This window comes from Euprymna scolopes, chromosome 19 (genome assembly GCF_053919585.1).
Source record: "Euprymna scolopes isolate OS-2025 chromosome 19, ASM5391958v1, whole genome shotgun sequence".
Classification (NCBI taxonomy): Eukaryota; Metazoa; Mollusca; class Cephalopoda; order Sepiida; family Sepiolidae; genus Euprymna; species Euprymna scolopes.
In genome coordinates, this window is record NC_136500.1 from 127060979 (window position 1) to 127084336 (window position 23358).

The 23358-nt window shown below is 33.7% G+C and overlaps 1 protein-coding gene and 1 pseudogene across 1 annotated transcript in view; both read right to left on the reverse strand.

The window, feature by feature from the left end:
- The window catches only part of LOC145239963 (uncharacterized), an 87508-nt gene extending 64378 nt beyond the window's left edge, over positions 1-23130 (reverse strand). The window contains exons 1-3 of the mRNA XM_080103550.1: positions 22798-23130; positions 4887-4969; positions 331-525 (exon numbers count right to left, since the gene is read on the reverse strand). Of these exons, the coding sequence (XP_079959676.1) occupies positions 331-525; positions 4887-4969; positions 22798-22987 (468 nt within the window). The 5' untranslated portion in view covers positions 22988-23130. The remainder of the gene's footprint in view (positions 1-330; positions 526-4886; positions 4970-22797) is intronic.
- LOC145240547 (U2 spliceosomal RNA) lies at positions 4500-4632 on the reverse strand (annotated as a pseudogene).
- Positions 23131-23358: the final 228 nt, after the last annotated feature.

The window sequence follows — 23358 nt, forward strand, 5'->3', positions numbered from 1 at the left end:
AAAATTAATTTAACTTGAAAATCTGATAAAAAAACAGCACAATTCGTAATCTTAAAAAAATCTATGATGTTCAGTTAAAATTTACACAATAAAATCCTCATATAAACAATTTTGAGTTTTATTTCTATATTTCTTTCTATAAGTTTTTATGAATAAACGTTAATATGCGAACATTATTTAAGTATTTAAACCAGAGATACATTTGAACAGAAACTAAAAAAAAAAAAAAAAAAAAGACAAAAGACTTTGTGTCTAACTTTGCTCTTATGGGAGAAGTAACTAAATCGGACCACTGAAAAAGAAGTCATTTTTATTCGCTGGAATCCTCACCTGCTTCTCCTGATTTTCAGCCAATTTTTGTTGTACTTTAATCAGGTTTTCCGACAGCAGTGCTTGGTAGATGTTATTCAAGAATAAACATGTGCTTGCATCAGTATTGGTCCCTTTGGATGTGCCAGGAACACCCAATTTGGAGAGCTGTGAGTTCAAATTCAGAATGTCCAAACCACCACCTAAACCCATGCCCTGAAAGAAGAAAAACAACAGTGTAATGAGATGCAACTGGAAACAAAAATCTTAAGAATTGGCTATAAAACAATGTACATAATCTATATATTTATTATATCTAGAAAAGTGAAAGTGTGTGTGTGTGTGTACATTTCCCTACGCAATAACTGTCAATTTTAAGCCTACAGACTCGAAATTTGATATACAGGGTACTGAGATTTGTGATTGGTTTTCGGACAGAAATTTGGCGATTAAGGGGTCAAAGTTCAAGGATTTGACCTTTGAGAACTCTACCAAACTCCTCCTACAATTTTGGGTCCAAACACTTGAAATTTTAGATATAGATTCCTTGGAGATGGATCTAACTTAATAACTTGATTTGAGCCCTAAACAATAAATTTTAAGGGGTCATAATAGGGGTCAAAGTTAAAAAAATTGACCTTCTTTTTTTGCTCACCATACACCTCCAAACACCCGGGCAACGCCAGGCTGAAATGCTAGTATATATATAAAAGCGAAAATGTGTGTTAGTGTGTGCATTTTTTGTGTATGTCTGTCAAAGGCTTTTGGCACCGGGGGGTAAGAGGGGAAGGGCTCGAAGTGGTCACTCATTCTTAAAACTTTTTATATACTGTCTAAATTATAATATCTATGATTTATGATGGGAGGTCACGTCTATTTTTTATTTGAACTACTTTTACACGCTATTTTCGCGATATTTCTTGGTCTACGCACGTTTCTTTGGCTTTTCAGTATAAAAGCGAAACTGAATGCGTAGATTAAACAAACTCCCTGGCGCTTGTCCAGAAAAGCAATGCGGTTTGATCAATGCGGGGGGAACCCCTTATATCAGACAATTGCTAACTCCCCTTTTTATAGGGAGCTGGTTTTTCTCCCCAACCAAAAAAACTACTGCGCATCCAAAGTTGGTGAAACAAAACCAAAAAAACTGCCTCGCAGCAAAAGTTAAGTGCGTGATTTCATCCCCTCTTTCGCGTGATGTTTGACCTCATTAAATTCATGCACCTGTCTTTATTTAATTTTTTAATCATTAAATTAAAACGGTTTTCATTCTCTCCTGTCATAGTCGAGTGGGTAAGATGCAAGGTCTTTTTCCCTTTCTTTTACACCTTCACGTAAAGGCTTTGGGTTCGAGCCTACCTTCTACCAAAGTTTTTTTTCCCCCTTCTTTTACACCTCCAAACACATGTATGTCTTTGTGTGAAGTAAACTCTGAAACTAATTAACTGATCATTATGCATTTTAGAACAAAGCTGGATACTTGTCCAGAATTCAGCCTATATCAAGAAACAAAAAAGAAAAAAATCTGTATGATATATGCACCCATGATAAAACGAAAATATCATATTCCAAAAATAACGTAAAGTGATCAAGTAGTTTTATTTTTATAAAGAAAATGATTTTTAAGCAAATAATGGAAATTCGTAAGCATTACAACATAAATCTCGCAAGTTTGAATCATTGAGTTATTTACTTTTGTTTTTATTTTTTTTTTTGGATTGTTTATAAAAATGGCAGACAAGACAGTCACTTTTCTGATACTCATAAAATTACTTGATAATTTATGTAATTTTTGGAATATGATATTTTTGTTTTGTCATGGGTATATGTATCATACAGATTTTTTATTTATTTTTGTTTTTTGATACAAGGAATATTCTGGATAAGAACCCACAGCGGCTATGAATACAGGTGGATAATTTGGGCTGTATTTTGTGTCAAGGTAGGCTCTCTATACAAGGTAAGAAAACTTCTCATATCTGCCAGCATCACGATTGTTGCATGTGTGTGCTTATTTTGCAAGTACTTTCATGGAAAGTGTTCCATGGAACTTAGTACATTTGTATCCCTTCAACATAAATACCCCCAACCTTTTCAACAAGTAACAACCACTCTTTACTGTAGACGTCGCTAGATATGGGAAGATTATCTATGGGCCCAACTCTCTTCTTGATCTACATCAATGATCTCCCTAAACACATACTTAAATCATTCGTTGACATTTATGCTGATGACACGACCATCTACGGCAACACATCAAAGGCTGTAAATGACGAAGTTCTCTCGGATTCTCTCTCCTCTGATCTCGAGCGCGTGGTTCAGTGGGGGAAGACGTGGCTGGTTACCTTTAATACATCTAAAACCGAACTCCTATCCTTACATCATCAACGCTCTGATCCCCATCTGGCATCAATTGGGATGGATGGCTCTCGTCTGGGAGAGGCCCGTGTTTTGACAAGCTTCTGGGTTTGACCTTTACTCCTGATCTGAAATGGAACACGTACATCAAGTCTGTTGCCAAGGTCGCTGGAAAGATGGTGGGATCCTTCTACCGCTCCAGAAGATATCTCACTACTGATGCAATTCTCTATCTATATAAAAGCCAAGTACGTCCAAGGATGGAATACTGCTGCCATATCTGGGCAGGAGCTGCTAAAACCAGCCTATCCTGCCTTGACTGAACTCCAATCTCTGGTCCCCCCCCTCGCCAATCTTTCATGAAAAACACCCATCTAGCTGAATCCATTGTGAAAAATTTCCCCCACTCTTTATCTGTGCCTAAATCAAAACGTGGATTCCATGAACAAAGCTTCTTTCTTAGAAAAGCACGCCTGTGGAACTCTGTTCCGTCTGCCTGCTTCCCACCTGACTACAACTTGGATGTCTTCAAGTCCAACGTTAACAAATTCCTAATGAACCGTCCCCTTAAGTAAACACCTCTATCAAATCTCCACACTAACGTAATGTACTTGCAATAACCCTTATCCCTGAGTGGCTTCCGGGCCTTGATAAGTGGTGACCACTGTGTAAAAAAAAAAAAAAACTCTAATAGCTAATTTCATTGGACAGCTGATCTTTGGAATTTTCTCCCCATTTAGCAAAGAGACTTAAAATGTTGCCTTCAAATTGACATACAGCTTTATGCTTTATACAGACATGTGTAGATTAGATGGCCATGCTGAAGAATGTGAATTACTTTTTCTCTAAATATTCACAGAGATACAAGAAATATTAAAGTATAGTTGAATATATAGTGATTGGAGGGGGGGGTGAATACATGTTCAGTTAATTATAAATTATGACTAATTAGAACAATTAAAACAAAATTGTTCAAACATAGCTCAACCTCAGAACTAAAGTATATTTTAGCATGTATTTTATGTTATTTAGGTATGTAGGAAAAGTTTTAAGGGAAATAAACGTTGATTGATACACACTTAGTATAATAACAGATAGCATGTATGGTATTAGCTTCCAAATGCAAGACAAGGATAGCTCAAGCGAAAAACTATGCAACAGGATCGACCAACGCGAAAAAGAAAGGCTGTGCAAGATGACCATTGACCCAACAAATGACCATTCATCCTTTGTCAGGTCATTTTGCACATAATGTTGGTCAACTTTAGACATTAAAAAAGCTTTTAATTACCCTCAATTTCGTTTCAAGAAATACCTTTCAGCAGAGATGGAGAGAAGGAGTTGCAATCGAGAATCAACAATTTTTTGTAGCAGTTGGAGTTGTTTTCTTAAAAAAAATAAAATAAAATAAATTTAAGTCTAATATTTTTTTCATTAACTCCTCACCTGCTAAATTTTTCAGTCGAGTCTACATCTCCTCTTTCGAGTTCTCTCTATCATTAGTTTGAGTCTTATCCAAAATTCCCTCAACATTAACAAAACTAAAAGAAATATTTGTATGATATATGTAGCTATGACAAAACGAAAGTATATTTAAAAAAAAAAAAAAAATCACAAATTAATCAAGTAGTTTTATTTTTAAATAAGAAAATCAAACTTTATGAGTAACTGAAGAACAGACATCTTGTCAGTCATTTAGAAAACAATCTAAATAAAATAAAATAATAAAAGGGAGATAATTCAATTCAAACTTTCAAGACTTATGTTGTACCTATTTACTATGCCTCCCCACGGGACAGAGTTAGACACCAGGGTCGTTTTTTAACGTGGAGAAAAGGTACAAAAATAAAAATTGTCTCAGTCGTGAAGGATTTTTCCTCCACCGAAAGAGAACAAGAAAATGAAGTGCAGCATCTGAAGAACAGATACTACACTTTGATCTTGACCAAAAGGCCAAGAAAGAAGCAGTTATGTTGAAGAAGACTTATGTTGTAATGCCTACAAATTCTCAATAATCGCTTAAAAAATTTTTTTTCTTTCAAAAAACTAAAACTAGATCAACTTGCAAGATTTTTGGAAGATCATATTTTTTATTTTGTCACATAAAACAGATTTTTTTTTCTTTTCGTTTTTTTATTTTAAATATAGGAGGAGTTCTATACAGGAATCACTAGTTTTTCTTTGAACAAATAAGCTTATGCAAAACGAGAAATACTTACACTAGTCTGTGATTTTTTAAATAATGATGATGAAGAGGCACCATTTTCATTTAATGAAACAGGGAAATCATTCTGTTCTTCACCTGGAAATAAATAAACTCTGAAGTTGATATTCTTTATTAACACCAATTTTTTGTTTCTTAAAAAAATCAAATGACAACTGAATACATAAATAAAAAAGACAAAATTTTATAAAAGCCGCACAATGCATTATCTACCATCAGAAATAAATTCCAGTATTAAATATATTTTGATCTTTTTTTTTTTACACAGGCATCACCACATTATCAAGGCCAAGAGGCCACTCAAGGATAAGGGTTAAAGAGTGTACAGTAGAAATTGGACAATATAGTAATCATTAGTAATGAAAATTCGGTAAATTTGAAAACTTATATGGAACGGCTCATCAAGAACTTATTTACGTTAGACTTGAACACAACCATATTGTAGTCAGCCGGAAAGCAGGAAAATGGAAAACAATTCCACAGGCGTGCAGTTCTAAGAAAGAAGCTTTGTTCATGGAATCTACGTCTAGGTTTAGACACAGATATAGAGTGGGAGGAATTATTGATAGTGTTTTCAACTAGTTTTCGTCATTGTCGGCACACAGGTGGGTTCATGAACAATCTGAGTGAGGTCATAAGCAATGGAGAAATCATGACAGAACCTCCCCTCATCATCGGTCTTGTTTGAGTGGGTCAATCATTCGACGTTGTGAACATTGAAGTCTCCACATACGTGAATGTTAGCTGAAGGATAAGCAGATAGGACATGGTCAATTTTCTCAGATATGCTTTTAAAGATAGTAACTCCGCTGTTGTGGGGGCGATAGAAAGTAAATATAAATGCAGTAGTGTGAGCTAAAGCAACCCGGAAGCACATATAGGGTAAGTTAGGATCTTCCCTGGAGATGTCCCTACCACATGGAAAGCCATCTTTAATATAGGGTCATATTCCATGCCCATGGCGATCTTGGAGGTCAGATATAGAAGTTAAGTTAGGGTATCCTTTAATTGCGAACTCTTCTAGGGAAATAGCCTGTCCAATGCCAGTTTCGCTTAAAAATAAAAGGTCTGGTTTAGTCTTCTGTAATTGGGTTTCAACCTTTGGAAGGTTAGAACATAGACCCCTGATGTTGGAGAAGTAGACATGGTAGTAGCGGTCTACGTTGGAAGTTGGAGAACTAGGTTTAATCGTGTATTTTTTCTTAAAACTTGTCATGATGAAATTTTGGAATCTGATTGATTGTTTTATGACATATCAACTCTTTTGGGGTTATTTAATACCAATCTGTTCATTTGGGTAAAAGTTTTTAGGTACTTGTACAGTTTAATCAAGACATTAAAAAGTGAAAATATCAAAAAAAAAAAAAAAAAAAAAAAAAAGGTTATATTGTACGCATCCATTTTGACATGAAGATCGCCAAAAAAAAATTTCACTTAATTTGATCGAGTAGTTTTTTTGTTTTTTTTTTACAGCGGAAAAACACGTTTTTATGAGAGCGCGTTGAAGGCAGTCATCTTTGATTTGTTTTAAATTTTTGTTTGAATTTTAGAAACGACACAGGAGAAAACTCCAGTTAAAGCGCTGACACTCCCTCCCTATCTTTAATTCTAGTTTTTCTTCCTAAAAATCGAACCTTTTGCTCGGTATCATAACAAATTGTTTTTTCGCTGTAAAATAAAAACTTGATGAAATTAAGTGAAATATTTTTCAGAGAACTTCATTCCATAACAGATACATACAATTTAAACTTTTTTTTTTTTTTTCGATATTTTCATTTTGTAATATCTTGACTAAACTGTACAAGTTCTTTCTATCTTTAAATATTTATTTGTGATGTTTGTTTGGGTTGTTTTATGGCATATCAACCCTTTTTTGGTTATTTAATGCAGAATTCAGTCATTTTGGTAAAAGCTTTTATGCTTAAAGTTCTCCCGATATTTATTCATGGTGTTTGGTTTGCTCGTTTTGCAGAGCAAATTGTTCTTGTTTTTGCGGAACATGATTAAGTTTTGTAAAGGAAACAAAGAAAAAAAAAACTAATAATGTTAATGTTTGGCGCATTATAGATCAAAAAGCCAATATCCTCAGACAGCTTGATCTAGTAGCCACAGATATTTTGAGTTAAATTTTTTTTTTTTTCATGACATTTCATGAAAATAAAAAAAATATTTTGAGTTAAATATTTTTATTTTTTCATGACATTTCATGAAAATAAAAAAATATTTTGAGTTAAATATTTTTTTTTTCATGACATTTCATGAAAATAAAAAAAATATTTTGAGTTAAATATTTTTTTTTTCATGACATTTCATGAAAATAAAAAAAAATATTTTGAGTTAAATATTTTTTTTTTTCATGAAATGTCATGAAAAACAAAAAATTAGGCACAAGGCCACTCAAAAATTCGGAGGACAGTCTTTGATTATCCTCATCACTGAATTCTGAGTAGGCAACATTCCATGCCAAATCATCCAGACCACTTCACCCCCCCCTCCCCGAATTTTTTATCTTTTTGATCCCTGTAAGATATACATAAGTTATGATGAACCGCCAAATTTCAGATCCAGCAATCAATGGAAACCTGTTTTTGAGCCCAGCCAAAATAAGGCCAAGAGGCCGAAAAAGGACTGTTGCGACGTATCGTGACGGGACTACCCATCATTACAAAATTGTAAATTTTTTGAAAAGCATTTAGTTTCTGGCCTAGAAAATTGCACCTATGAGGAATTTTTGACCAAGGAATCTAAACATCAACGTTAGAAAGTCATGGGAGTTCCTCTTGTGGGACTTTTTTGCCCATTTATATGCCGAGACAGCTTCCACGGGAACCCCCAAAAGGGTATAACTTTGGGGGTCCAGAAAAGACAGCTCTAGGGCTCAGTGTGGTCATGATGTGAAAATATGTGGTGCATCTATGACATAAAAAGAATGTTTTTGGTTCATTTTCGATAGTGTTGGGACGATTCCTAATTTTTATACGATTCCGATTCCGATTCCAGGAAAATATTGATTAACGATTCCGATACCAAGTACGATTCCGATTCCTAGGGAATTTATTGTTTTGAAATATACCAGGTAGTTTTATACTTATGGTCGGTAGTTCCCAAATATGTTCCCTAACTTTGGAAGAGATATTTTATATCTACACCGTCGTGTTTTGGTTTAAATAAAATTATTATATAGTAAACTAAACGGAAAAATTAGCAAAATTTATTTTAGAGAAAATTTATTTTACTTAATTGGAATACAGAAAAAAAAACTCAAAGAAAATAGAATTTATCCTTCAGAGAAAAAACAAATAAAATACAATTTATATAACAGAACAAAAACAAGAAAATTAGAGAATAAATACACACGATTCATTATTTTGGTCCTCATAATTAACAGATTTAATGAATTAAATAAAAAAAATATAGCGGAAGAGAAAGAAAATATATACTAATTAAATATAAAAAAGATAAATATTTGATTTAATAATTTATAAATGAACGTGCGTGATGAAAAAAAAACAATATACCACGTGACATGGCGCCGTAGATACAAAATAACCTTTCCAAAGTTAACGACCATATATGAGAAATACCATTAATTGAAAGTTTTTGTGTTTTATACCAAAAGGTAGGTATAGCGAAAAGTTACAATTAAAGGAATTTTAAAAACGATTTTTTGTTTAGCTATTGATAGTTGTATTTGTGACGGCAGTTCTTCAGACCTCCATAATTCACAAGGAGTAGTTAACACCTATTATTTTTTCTTACTTTTTCATTGCTTTTACACGTTGTTTCTAACGTGAAGAATAAGTTTAGCCAAACTAATTTTGAAATAGGGTATATCAAAGGAACACATATAAAAATGATACCACTATAAAAAACAAATGAAATACTAGATAAAATTGAGCAAACATAATTACCAAAATTACAGAAAAAGATAAAAAAAAGCAAACAAAAAATGGTGAAGTTTGTTGAGTGAAATGAATTATTGAAAGAAAATTAATTGAACTAATAGAAATGTTAAATAAACAAATGTCACATTTCAATATTTTTTTAATAATTAAATTCTCAGGGTTGTCGAAATTAAAAATTAAGTGATTTTTTTTATTAGACTTCTTTCGAAGCTTGTTACCTTGAAAAATACATTTAAAACCCTGTTTTTTTTTAAATAAATTGAAAAATAAATGCAATTAAAAAAATTTAATTGATAATTGAAACTTTAAAAACATATTAAACATTGAAAAATTACTTATCTCACAAATTAACGTCCAATAAAGTAGATCCAGTCTTCATACAGGAATTTGGTTATAATAAATATATCTTTCCCAAACTTAAAAATTAAATCTTTTTTTTTTTTTTTTTTTGAGAGAGGGAGAGAGAGAGAGAGAGAGAGAGAGAGAGAGAGAGAGAGAGAGAGAGAGCTTTAAAATCGCCGGGGAGTGCCGTCTAAAATTTTAAAGAAGTAAATTTTAGGAGTTTAGTGCCTTTCAAAGACGGTTATCATAATTTATTATCATCATTTAATTTCCTTTTTTTCCTCCCCCCCACACCTTTTCACGTGGTTCAGTAGTTAACCAGTACTCCTGTCGCTGTCAGTCAGCTATCTTTACCTAAGTTTTAATTTCTAGTTAAAAGAATTTTTCATGAATGGAATCAGCATTTTTAAAAATTATTTTTTTAGTTGTATATATTGTATTTACTCTTTGAAGTTAAGGAGGGTTAAAAAAAAAAATGGTGACACCTAGATGGTGACGTAGGCAAAAAAAAAAAAAAAAAAAAAGACACTGCAATTTCGACCCTCACTAATAAAACTGCTCTGAGTGACTAGTTGGTAATTTTTGTTCATTTTCTTTTTTATTTTGCTCTTCCAATTTATTTGGATGCTTCATAGTTAAATGTTTTAACATGTTGGTTGTGGTCATGTTAGATGGTTTTATTCCTCGCGATATTTTAATTTGACAGACTTTGCAAATGGCTTTCAACTCGTCATCTTCAAAAAGACTTTTTTTTGGACTTTGGGCCATATTAGAAAATTCAGTTTATCTGTAAACAAATAATTTACTATTAAATTTTGTTTTAAAGCTAGTCACTTATTTGGATAATTAATTGAAAATAATCCGCTAAAAAAGACAAAAAGAAAAAAATATAAAGGGATGGGGCGGTAAATTGTACCAACCGGTAGTTAACAAAAAAAACTTATAGAATTTAATTTTTGAAACCAATGTATAAAAGTTTACATAATGAAATGCAAATATGCATTTTCGGGTTTGTATTACTGTACACATAGATTCGAAAAAGTTGTCAAAAAACAAATATATAACAAACAAATATTATCAAAGGCAAGATAAGTTACTTTTCTACCAAACTGGGTAATTTATTTTGTTTTTATTCAATGTAACATGTTTATTCAGCTCGATAAACATGCAGTGTTTACCGATGTATTGGAAAATTCAAAATGGCGCCCGACACTCTCTTTAACATGGTAAGTTCAGGAAAACGTGTTATAAATAATAAACTAGACAAAATACTATTAAAAAAATACCGAATATATGTCAAAATATGTCACGGTAACATATATTGAGCGAGTTTCTAGCAGTATTTTGTATAGTTTATTATTTATAACATCTTTTCCTGAACTTACCGTGTTAAAGAGAGTGTCGGGCGCCATTTTGAATTTTCCAATACATCGGTAAACATTGTATGCTTTTCGAGCTGAATAAACATGTTACATTGAATAAAAACCCGAAAAATATATCCAGTTAGGTAGAAAAATAACTTATCTTGCCTTTGATAACATTTATTTGTTATATATTTGTTTTTTGACAACTTTTTCGAATCTATGTGTACAGTAATACAAACCCGCATTTTCTTTTGAATTTTTTTTTTTGGTTGACTGTGTTCAATTCACACATGGTTGATGCGGTTCAATATTGCTAAACTATAAGTCCTTAGTAAAATTCTATTTATAAATACTTTTTAAAATGAAATTATTTAATTAATTGTAAATATTATTTAGACATAAAAATTAATTGATTACAAAATCTTTTAAAAATATATATATATTAATTTTTTTTTTGTTCGGCAAAAAACTGCGCAAAACACTTTTAATTTTCAATTTAAAATTCTAGAAAAAAGATTATATTATTCTGCTTTTAGATAATCATTCAGGGTTTTATCTTTCTGGAGAAAAAAAAAATAATGGATTTTATTTCAATGAAATAAAAAAAAACTTGACTGAATTGAATTAATTACCCTTAAATTAACGAAGGGGTTATTTAATAACTTTAGATTTGGAAGAGATAGGTATGGGGTCGATTTTTTTGAAACTTCAAAAGAAACCAACTACTGTCAAAACTTTGCGAAATAATACAACGTGATCAATTTCATTTTAGAGATATTTCTTTCAAAAGCCTTCTTTTAAAAAAAGAAAAAAAAAGTATATTGTTCTATTAAACCTTTTACTGTTTAAATAATTTGACTTTGCTCGTTTTATTTTAAGAAAATATAAGTTGAAAAAGCATTTTCATTCACTATTAGAAGATTTGTCAGTAAAAAAAAACAATCGCCAAAAAGATAAGCGTTTTTTTTATTTTTACTCGCAATGTAGAACCCTGCATACTTCTTTTCAAGTTAACTCTTTTGTAGTTTTGATTACAATAGATCTGAATGAATGAACCTTGTAAGGGAGGGGGCACTAAGCATTTCCCTGTTAATAATGAATTTCTTTGGTTTCTTTTTATTTCTCTCTTGCGGTTAGAAATATCAGGAAATTTTTTTCTTTTTTTCAACATCAGACTAAAAGAATCGTAATGAAGGAATCGGAAAATTAAGGTATTTTTTAACGATGCGATTCCGATTCCGATACCTCCCAAAATACACGATTCTTACGATTAACAATTCCGATTCCGATTAATCGTCCCACCACTAATTTTCGAACAATATATATATATATATATATATAGTTTTTGTCAGTAATTTTACCATAACATGAATATTCGTTTCAATTTTAGCTGCGTATGAAAATGGATGAAATTGCCAAAGTGGCAATTTTACAAAAGCAAATCTTTGCAGCAATCTTTGAATATAGCTCACAGTTTCCACCAAATAAATTCCCAGATTGTGATTCATGTATAAAAAAAATGCACACAAGAATTCAATGGGGCTATGGAGCTTAAAACACTAGAAAAGGGATATTTTCTTAATCTTGATATTTTTGTGTAGTAGACTCATCATAATTCTTCCAAAACATTCAAATTGCTCGCACAAACACTAATCCTACTTTCTATTTCCACAAATCAGTGATGGGTGTGCAGGTCAGCACAAGAACTACAAAAACTTTATGAACTTCTGCCACCACAATGTTGACTTTGGATTCCAAGCTTTGTGGTCCTTCTTTGCCACTAGCCATGGGAAGTCCCCTTGTGATGGCATAGGAGGTACAGTCAAACGGAATATGGCAAGAACAAGTTTGCAGAGACCTGTTAATGACTAGAACGTGACATTCAAGGCAGTGGAGAAGTTCTGTCAGGAGGAGCTGAAAGGAATCCTCTTCTTTTAAATTAACGAAAAGGATATGGTTACTGTTCGGGAGAGGATGGAAAAGCGATATGCTGAAGGTTGGTCGGTTGTTTTTGTTTTACGGCATATCAACCCTTTTCAGGTTATTTAATGCCGAATCCAGTTATTTTGAAGAACCTTTTTTTTTTAATAGAATATATTTGTTGTTTTCAAGTCGGTTTCTATTTAACCCATAGTTAGGACCCTAACAGGTACTACCACTCCGGGTCAGAGTGGACCTGGGAGCAATGGCAATTAAAGAGTGGCTCCACACTCTCCAAAGCCTACAAGCTGGGGCCTCACCATCAGATATAGTTTAAGGCCATATCCAAGACCATATGCTGAAGGAGACAAAGTGTCAGGTACTCAAAGCTGTCATCACTTTGAGCCAGCATCAATTACTTCAATTAGGGGTAAACAGCTCAGTGATGATGAGAGCTACATGATCAAGAACCATACTTTCTTGTTGATGCCTACATCAGAGGAAATGGAGAAGATCCTTCAACCAAACGACTATGCAGCTTGTTTGATGGGTACTGGTGGATAGTCCTTTATTGATCAAATGAATTTGGAAAATAAAGACGTCACATGGAAATTCATACATCCTCATGGTCCAACCCAGAACAATAACTTTCACTGGGCATGTGGAGAGGATAATGCATGGGTGCCATTTGGAAAATTCATTATGAAAATTGACCCACCCAATTGTACACCAAATAGTGGATGTTAAGATAAATGAAAACGATTTTAGCCATATAAACAATGCATTTAGAAATATGTAACATTTTAGTTTTGTGTTCATTATTTTAGTTCATTATTCTCTACAAATCATCTTTTAGATTCAAATATTAATAACTACATTTTATTTCAGTATTTAATTTATGTATTTCTGTTGTATTAAATGCTAGCTTTTTTTTTTCTCGTCCATAAATGTTTATCTACCAAGTTGATCTTAAATATTGTATAATCAATCCATTATATTATCATTTTTCAGTCCCCCACCCCTAATTTCTGGCTCCCATCTTATCTCGCAATTACTTATAACGTCACCAACTAACTTCGGAAGAACCCCCCCCCCATCTGCTTTTCTTTTATATCATAAGTTTCTTAAAACGTGACTAGTTAAAGTTCAGAATAAAATCACGCTTTCTCTTAACGGTTAATTTAAAAAAAAAAAAAAATCTTCTGAACGCTATTAAAAGTTAAATCCTTCACTAGTTTGCAGTTTGGAGACGGAAGTGTTGTTGTGATAAGTGATTTTCTCTACTAATTCGCACTTTTTATTTTTAGATTCAAATATTAATAACTACATTTTATTTCAGTATTTAATTTATGTATTTCTGTTGTATTAAATGCTAGCTTTTTTTTTCTCGTCCATAAATGTTTATTTATCTACCGAGTTGATTGCAAAAATAGATTACCTAATTGTACTCATTTTTAGTTCGTGAGAGGGGAATCTATCACCATACTTTCCCTTAAACACGTCCGTTGGACTTTTATTAAGTACAATACTTAATAGTTTTTTTGTTTTGTTTTTTTTTAATGGAGAGTAGAAAACGCATTGTGGATGCGTTATCGGCAGCTCCTGTTACTCTCGCTTCTTCTTTGTCCCTCAGTCCTCATTTTTTAATGAGTGATTTTTCTGACAAAGGGAGAAGAAAAAGCTGTTTTCTAGGTTGGCAGTATTTTGCGCGAACAGTTGGCAGAGTTGGTCGAAATTTTCTGTTTCTATGTCTATCCTTGTAGCCATGTCACTAGTAAGGGTGCTGGAGGTAAACGTTTTGTCTGGGCTGACGTTATCCGCCTGATAGTCAAGAACCCGAACCTTGGATTAACTACTAAGGAGGCTGTCCTATCAGCAGGTGCAAAGTACTGGGGCTGCTGTATTGCCATTTGGTCAATGGATTCTGGACCATGCAGTAGCTTCTGGTGGGGCCTCTCGATGCCATACTAGTGGGTAATTGTTATGGCTTTACCTTATCATGTGCTACAAAAAAAAAAAAAAAAAAAAAAAATTCTTCGTTTCTTTTTCTCTCTTAGTTTCCCCTCTCTGTCCTGCTCTAAGTAAATCTGACGACCTAGTCCACAAATTCCAAAATTTCATCATGACAAGTTTCAAGAAAAAATACACGATTAAACCCGGTTCTCCAACTTCCAACGTAGACCCCTACTACCATGTCTCCTTCTCCAACATCAGGGGTCTTCGTTCTAACCTTCCAGAGGTTGAAACCCAATTACAGGAGACTAAACCAGACCTTTTATTTTTAAGTGAAACTGGCATTGGACAGGCTATTTCCCTAGATGAGTTTGAAATTACAGGATACTCTAACTTAACTTCTAAATCTGACCCCCAAGATCGCCATGGGCATGGAATATGTGCCTATATTAAAGATAGCTTTCCATGTGGGAGGGACATCTCCAGGGAAGATCCTAACTTACCCTATATGTGCTTCCGGGTTGCTTTAGCTCACACTACTGCATTTATATTTACTCTCTATCGCCCCCACAACAGCGAAGTTACTATCTTTCAAAGCATATCTGAGAAAATTGACCAAGTCCTTTCTACTTATCCTTCAGCTAACATTCACGTATGTGGAGACTTCAATGTTCACAACGTCGAATGGTTGACCCACTCAAACAAGACCGATGATGAGGGGAGGTTCTGTCATGATTTCTCCATTGCCTATGACCTCACTCAGATTGTTCAGGAACCTACCCGTGTGCCCGATAATGACGGCCAGTATGCGAGCCTACTAGACCTTTTTCTCACAACTTGCCCTGAACTATGTTCAGTTTCTGTTCTGTCGCCTCTTGGATCTTCCGACCACTCTGTTGTATCAATTAAGATAAAAATGAAATGTAATAAGTCCCCAGACGTACCTCTTCATCGTACAGTATATCGATACACTAAGGCTGACTGGGATAGCTTCCGTACATTTATATCTGATCTACCTCTGCATTCCATGTTTAAAAAGGATGTGTCCTCTATAGTATTAGACCTGACTGAATGGTTAATTGTAGGTATTGACCATTTCATACCCTCTAAAAAGTTTCAGCAAAAACCTAACAGCCAGCCATGGTTCTCTCCAGAATGTGCTGCTGCCATTGCGCACAGAAATCACTTTTTCCACTGCTTCAAACGTAATAGATGTATGGAAACTAAAGCCGTTTTCAGGACTGCCAGCAACCATTGTAAGAAAGTAATAAGGAACGCAAGAGAGTTGTATGCTCAATCTGTTAAGTCCAAAGTAGCTGAGCAGCGGCTTGGTTCCCACCAGTTTTGGCAAATAGCAAACAGAATCCTGAACAGAAGCGTGTGCTCCATCCCAACTATTATCAATGGACCTGAGGTAATCTCGTCAGCATCAGACAAAGCCAAACTCTTTGTCAAGAACTTTGCAGCTAATTCTACCCTTTGTGACCAAGACCGCCAACCCCCAATATTTCCTCCTGTATCAGAAAACACGCTATGTGATATACGTATATCTGTACGTGATGTTGCGAAGCTAATCAAAAACCTTGATTCGAGTAAAGCAACTGGCCCTGACGGTATTCCAATTATAGTACTCAAAAAACTTCAACCTGAACTAGCGCCCATACTTACAAAACTGTTTAAACGTTGTCTTAAGGAGAATAGTTTCCCATCTCCCTGGAAAATCTCATCAGTATGCCCTGTATTTAAGAATTCAGGTGATCGCTCATCCCCCTCTCAGTACAGGCCAATAAGTCTCCTGTGCGTCATGAGTAAGTTGCTAGAATCTGTGTTAAATACAGAAGTAATCAACCATCTCAACAAAAATAACCTTCTTAGTGACACTCAATATGGTTTCCGTTCTGCTAGATCTACAGCAGATGTCCTTACAGTTATATCACATAGGATTAGCAAATCTCTTGACGGTGGCAATCTTTCTAGGGCAATTGCTCTCGACATATCTAAAGCCTTTGATAGGGTATGGCATAAAGGTTTACTTCATAAGATCGCTAGCTATGGTATAGCTGGAAAAGTCTTCTCAATTATTAAATCATTTCTTTCTGATAGGTTCATAAGAGTAGTAGTTGAGGGGCAAAAATCAGAAGCTCACAGTATTAATGCCGGTGTCCCTCAGGGATCCATCCTGGGCCCAACTCTTTTCCTGATCTACATTAATGATCTTCCAAATCATATCCTTACATCATTTGTAGACATTTATGCTGACGACACTACCATTTATGGTACCACATCTAAGGCAGTAAACGACCAAGTTCTCTCCAATTCTCTCTCCTCTGATCTTGAGCACGTAGTACAATGGGGAAAGGAGTGGCTGGTTACTTTTAATGCATCTAAAACCAAGCTTCTCTCTTTACATCATCAACATTCTAATCCACATTTGTCATCAATTGAAATGAATGGCTCTCGTCTTCAGGAGGCCTCAAGTTTTGACAAGCTTCTGGGCTTGACCATTACTCCTGATCTTAAATGGAACACGTATATCAAATCTGTTGCCAAGGCCGCTGGAAAAATGATGGGATCTTTCTATCGATCCGATAGATATCTCACTGCTGATGCTATTCTCTATCTATATAAGAGCCAGGTATGTCCAAGGATGGAATACTGTTGCCACATCTGGGCAGGAGCTGCTAGAAAGGACTTGTCCTGCCTTGATAGAGTTCAAAATAGACTTCGTAGCCTCGTAGGAGATGTCCTTTTCTCCTCCTTGCAACCTCTATCTCACAGAAGAGATGTTGCGAGTTTGTCTCTGATGTATCGTTATTTTCATGGAAAGTGTTCAACTGAGCTTCAATCTATGGTCCCCCCTCGCCAAACTTTCACAAGAAACACTCGTCTAGCTGTAAACACTATCAATAATTTCCCCCACTCTTTATCTGTGCCTAAACCTAAACGTAGATGCCATGAACAAAGCTTCTTTCTTAGAACTGCACGCCTGTGGAATTGTCTTCCGTTTTCCTGCTTTCCGGCTGACTACAATATGGTTGTGTTCAAGTCTAAAGTTAATAAGTTCTTGATGAGCCGTTCCATATAAGTTATTAAATTTACCAAATTTTCATTACTAATGATTACTATATTGACCAATTTCTACTGTACACTCTTTAACCCTTATCCTTGAGTGGCCTCTGGGCCTTGATAATGTGGTGATGCCTATGAAAAAAAAACAACATTTTTCCAGATATGGAGCAGACTTGTTAGTCCCCCAATTTATTGGGGGGGAACTTATGTTTTGAGGCATGTCAAACCTGGACTTAGTTATTTTTCAAAAAACAGTGTGCACTCATGGAGTGGGACTACGCATGCGCGGCTCGTATGGTATTTTTTGGACAAGGTTTCACATAACTTCAATCAGGCATGAAAATGAAGAAAAAACATTGAAATTTTATCTTTCTTATATTTAGACGAAAATTGAACATTTTCAACACTGATGTTTTGAAAATTGTCAACTTTCAGCGTTAAATTTCAATGTGAAAGAATAAAATACCAAGTATGAACCTATATATATATATATATATATATATATTATGAAAGTTCTATCTTTTGGCTTTCTAAATATTTAAACAGATATCACCTCTGATCCCCTAGAGTTGTCTTTTCTTGACCTCCAAAGTTATGCCCTTTTGGGGGTTCCTGCAGAAGCTGTATTGGCATATAAATGGGCAAAAAAGTCCAACAATATGAACTCCCCTGACTTTCTAACGTTGATGTTCAGATTCCTTGGTCAAAAAACCCTACTATGTGCAATTTTCTAGGCCAGAAACTAAATGCTTTTCAAAAAATTTACAATTTTATAATGATGGTTAGTCCAGTCACGATGCGTCGCGACAGTCCTTTTTCGGCCTCTTGGCCTTATTTTGGCTGGGCTCAAAAACAGGGTTCCCATTGATTGCTGGGTCTGAAATTTGGCAGTTCATCATAACTTATGTATATCTTACAGGGGTCAAAAGGATAAAAAATTCTGAGGGGGGGGGTGAAATTTTTATCTTTTACTGGATAATTTTGGCATGGAATGTCTATGCTAATCCTACCTAGAGTTTACATTCATCATAATACCACACACACATTCATCCTAGTTAAGATTCCAAAATCAAATCGTTTTTTTTTTTTTTAATAAATAAAGAATCACAGGTATATATAAAATCACATGTATATATAAAATATTTTGGGTCAAAATAAAATTTTAAAAGTTATTTCATTGGAGAAAAAAGTCCAAAAAGGTAGACAAAAAAATGTTAATGGGACCCTTGCAACCCTCTCTAGGTGGTAGACCACCCACTGTTTTCCGGCAATATGCTTCAAAATGTTCTCAAATCCCTCGCAGATCTCCAAAGTCAACCTCAGAGTATGTCCATCCAGGGTGCTTGACACTGGCGATATACTTGTCTGAACCACGCATGGAGACTTCCCTATGTATGTTTGCGTCGGAGTTCACGGCTTCGTTTTCTATTTTTCTAAGCCCTAACTACTTGGTCTTCTAGCTGCTTCTTTGTCATGGCTTTATCTGCTATAAGGCGCTGATCGTACATGACAGAGAAGTTCCTAATCTTAGTTTTTAAGCTAACCTACCACCTACTCCTTGAGACCGCCCCCACTAAAGCCTCTTGGATGAGCCTAGCTAGTTTTACCTAAAGGTCTTGTATCTCCAACAGGGAGAAATTCAACTCTAGATTCAGACAGGCCATAACTAGTTTATGGTCCGTATGCCCTAGCATGTAGAATGTGGGACTTTGAACTGTTGAATTTTTTTTTTTAAATTTAAATTCTTTGAACTGTTGAATTTTTTTAAAAATGTAAATTCTTTGAACTATTGAATTTTAAAGAAAGGTATAATCTTTGAACTGTTGAATTTTTCAGAAAGGTATCTTTGAACTGTTAGATTTTAAAGAAATGTAAATTCTTTGACTGTTTTTTTTGTTTTTTTTAATGTAAATTCTTTGAACTGGTGAATTTTTAAAAAAAAATGTAAATTCATTGAACTGTTGAATTTTAAAGAAATGTAAATTTTTTTGAACTGTTGAATTTAAAAAAAAAAATATAAATCCTTTTAACTGTTGAATTTTAAAAAATTTAATCCTGTGAACTGTTGAGATGAATTAAAAAAAAAACTACTTATGCACTTTTTTTTTGTGCTGAAATAATAACATTATTTAGAAAGCCATTCTAAACATGAGGTGGGGACAATGTTTTCTAGCTGTTCTTTACTTTTACTTAACAATTTAATAAAACTTGAATTTAACTTGAAAATACTATTTTTTTAAAATGCATAAGCATAAAAAAATATTCTAATTCTTTGAACTGCTTAATTAAAAAAAAAATCTGTTGTCTTTAGTAATAATTTCTCAAAAATTTTTGGAACTTGTTTATTTAATTTTTGGAATTGCTTCTGAATTTTCTTTTTAACTTATCTTGCCTTTGGTAACATTTATTTGTTGTATATTACACTTTTTCTGTTTTTCGGTTGATCGAAGTTAACAACTCAGCACTTTATTCAAAGGTGTTAAGTTCTCCCTCAACACCGGTGGCAGAGTAGCACGTAACCCAAATTCAGAACAAGGCTAGATTTTTGGACCCCATCTTTATACCATAACTATGTCATATTCTAAAAATCATGTAAATCAATCAAGTTTTTTTTTTTTTTTTAAGAAATCAAATTTAAGAGAAAGCGAAGAGGAGGCCGGAAGTGGCCATATTGTTTTAAATTTTGCCAAAATTCAAGGGCGACAATTTAATTCAACTGCAGAGATTTGTATTCAAAATAATTAAAATTTGCATTACAATCCACAGATGTACGAAAAAGTGGTCAAAAATAAAAAAAAATATAACAAATAAATGTTATCAAAGGCAAGATAAGTTACTCTTCTACCTATCTGGAAAGTTTTTAGTGGTTTTACTCACTTTAAAACATTTAATTGTTGGCCAGAAAGTGGGTACACATTTTAAGTTCAATTTATATGGAAAAGTGACCACCCACTTTTCGAAAAAGTAATTTCTTCATATCATGAAAACTATTTTTTTTGCGACGGAAACGGTTTGCAGATTCGTTTTTAGCACACTGAAATCTACAAAAAAAAAATATATTTTGTTATATACAAACGTGAGACGGGCCTTAATGTAAAATTTTACCTAATTTTTATAGTATGTTTTAGTATGTAGGGTGTTTATTCCAAAAGCCGTTCTTAACATGATGACGCTGGGTTAGGTCGAAAACAAAAAAAGAAAATACCAACTGCAGAATACCGGTTAAAATTATAGTGGGGAGGTGATTCAACTTTTACTTTTTTTACCACTTTTCCGTAGGTCTGTGGACTGTAATACAAATCGAAACTTTTTAACTTAATTTTCTTAACTAAAAAACAACAAATTGATCAATTTATGTGATTTTTGGAATCGTCATTTCCATGGCAAGTGCTCGTCTGAGCTCCAATCTCTGGTTCCCCCTCGCCAATCTTTCACGAAAAACATCCGTCTAGCTGAAACTACTGTCATTAATTTGCCCCACTGTGTCTAAATCAAAACGTAGATTCCATGAACAAAGCTTCTTTCTTAGAACTGCACGACTGTGGAACTCTCTTCCACTTGCCTGTTTCCCACCTGACTACAACTTGGATGTCTTTAAGTCCAACATAAACAAATTCCTGATTAACCGCCCCCTTAAGTAAGACACTTTATCAAATCTCCCATACTAACGATTACTACAACACTATCCCATTGATTACTACATGCAATAATCCTTATCCCCGAGTGGCTTCCGGGCCTTGATAAGTGGTGACGTTGACCTCCATGTAAAAAAAAAAAAAAAAAAATGACATCTTCATTCCGTGATGAGTACGTATATCCTATTTGGCACTTGTACAGTTTAAGCAAGACATTAAAAAGTGAAAATATCGAAAAAAAAAAAAAAAAAAAGTTATATTGTACATATCCGTTTTGACTAAAAATCTCTGAAAAAAAAATTTCACTTAATTTGATCGAGTAGTCTTTTTTTGTTTTTTTTTTGTTTTTTACAGCGGAAAAACACGTTTTTATGAGAACGCGTTGAAGGCAGTCATCTTTGATTTGTTTTAAATTTTTGTTTGAATTTTAGAAACGACACGGAAGATAACTCCATGAAAAGCGCCGACAATCCCTCTCCATCTTTAATACTAGCTTTTCTTCCTAAAAATACTGTTAGAAATTCGCTCATTATATGTTACCGTGACATAAGTTGACATATATTCGGTGGTTTTTTTAATAGTATTTTGTCTAGTTTATTATTTATAACACCTTTTCCCAAATTTACCATGTTAAAGAGAGTGTTGGCCGCCATCTTGAATTTTCCAATACATCGGTAAACACTGTATGTTTTTCGAGCTGAATAAACATGTTACATTGAATAAAAACACAAAAAATATATCCAGTTTGATAGAAAAGTAATTTATCTTGCCTTTGATAACATTTATTTGTTATATATTTGTTTTTTTGACAACTTTTTCGAATCTATGTGTACAGTAATACAAACCCTTTCTTAGTTTTAAATAAAACTACTTGATCGATTTACGTAATTGTTGGAATATGACATCTCCGTTCTGTAACGAGTACGTACATCATAAACTTTTCTGTATTTTCTTTACTTTTAATTGCCATCATATGTGGCAATCTGAATAAACAACAAAAAACGATAAGTGATTCATTCAGTGAATTCACTGATTCACTGATTAGCAGAATTATTTGATACGTCGTATTAGAATGCCGTGTTGTCTTTTTAGCTAACGGCCGATATCGACCGTCGTGCTCGTGCACGTGCACAGTCGGAAGGGTTAATGCCTTCACAAAATATATATGGTGCTAATGCACTTACTGATCCGCGCTATTTTTTAACTCGTATTTCCAAGTTTAATTAAAGTTTTATGATATGTTTTTTTTTATTCAATTGTAAGGTTAAAGTACAGAATAGATACAAAACACCCTACCAATGTTAAGAATGCCTTTTTAAATAATAACGTTATTATTTCGGCACGGATCAATAAGTGTAGGAGGAGTACTATATATTTTTCCCTCGCAAAATGCCATTTTTTTTTCTTTTTAATCTGATAAGTTTTTCAGTGTGATTTACACGTAGTCGCTTAAAAAGTAGAATCTCATTTTTTTGGCGAGGATGACTTTAGCAGATGGTATTAATCTACATTAATAGCGTTGTTTGTTTGTTTTCTTTTAACTAAAACATTGTTAAAGTTAATATCAGGTGTTTAAGAGTGACCCAGACCCATTTCACTCTAAATAATTTGGATGACTAAAATAGGAATTTATCTAAATTAGTTATACTGGCACAAACATTTTATGGCAGACATTTTTTTTTTTTATGGAAAATAACTTGCAGTCATTGAATACTTACTCAATGCCAACAAAATATCCTCCCCACATTTTTCGTTGTCATTATTATCAGAATCTTCGTAGTCATAATCGTCCTCATCTTCATCTTCGTCGTTCATCGATGTTTGGAATTCACATTCAGTTGCATTATGTTCTTGAAGTGCACTTGTGTTGTCTTTGCTTTCATTGACGCTTTCATTTGAAACGTCCATTCTTTCAACAAAATATTACAATTTCTACTTTTTGAGTATTACTGTTTACTGTTCGTTCGTAAGTTTACTATTGGAAGCCGGGCGGGGGAAACTCAGGATTATTTCGAGAAATAGTAAAGTCAACATGGCAGACAAATCGACTCACTTCCGTCGCTGAGCACGCAGCTTGATACGGAAATCTAAAATAATGTGATCACTTCTTTCTGTGCGTGTGCGTTTCTCGCTTCTTACAAATTATTTGTTATTTACTATTAATCGATTATTTATTAAAATTAATGGTAAATGCTTACTTTAACTACAACAGAACACCAACCAATAAAATGTGTTTTTAAAAGGTTTTCGGGGTCGGTGACAACGCATCTGATATTTAA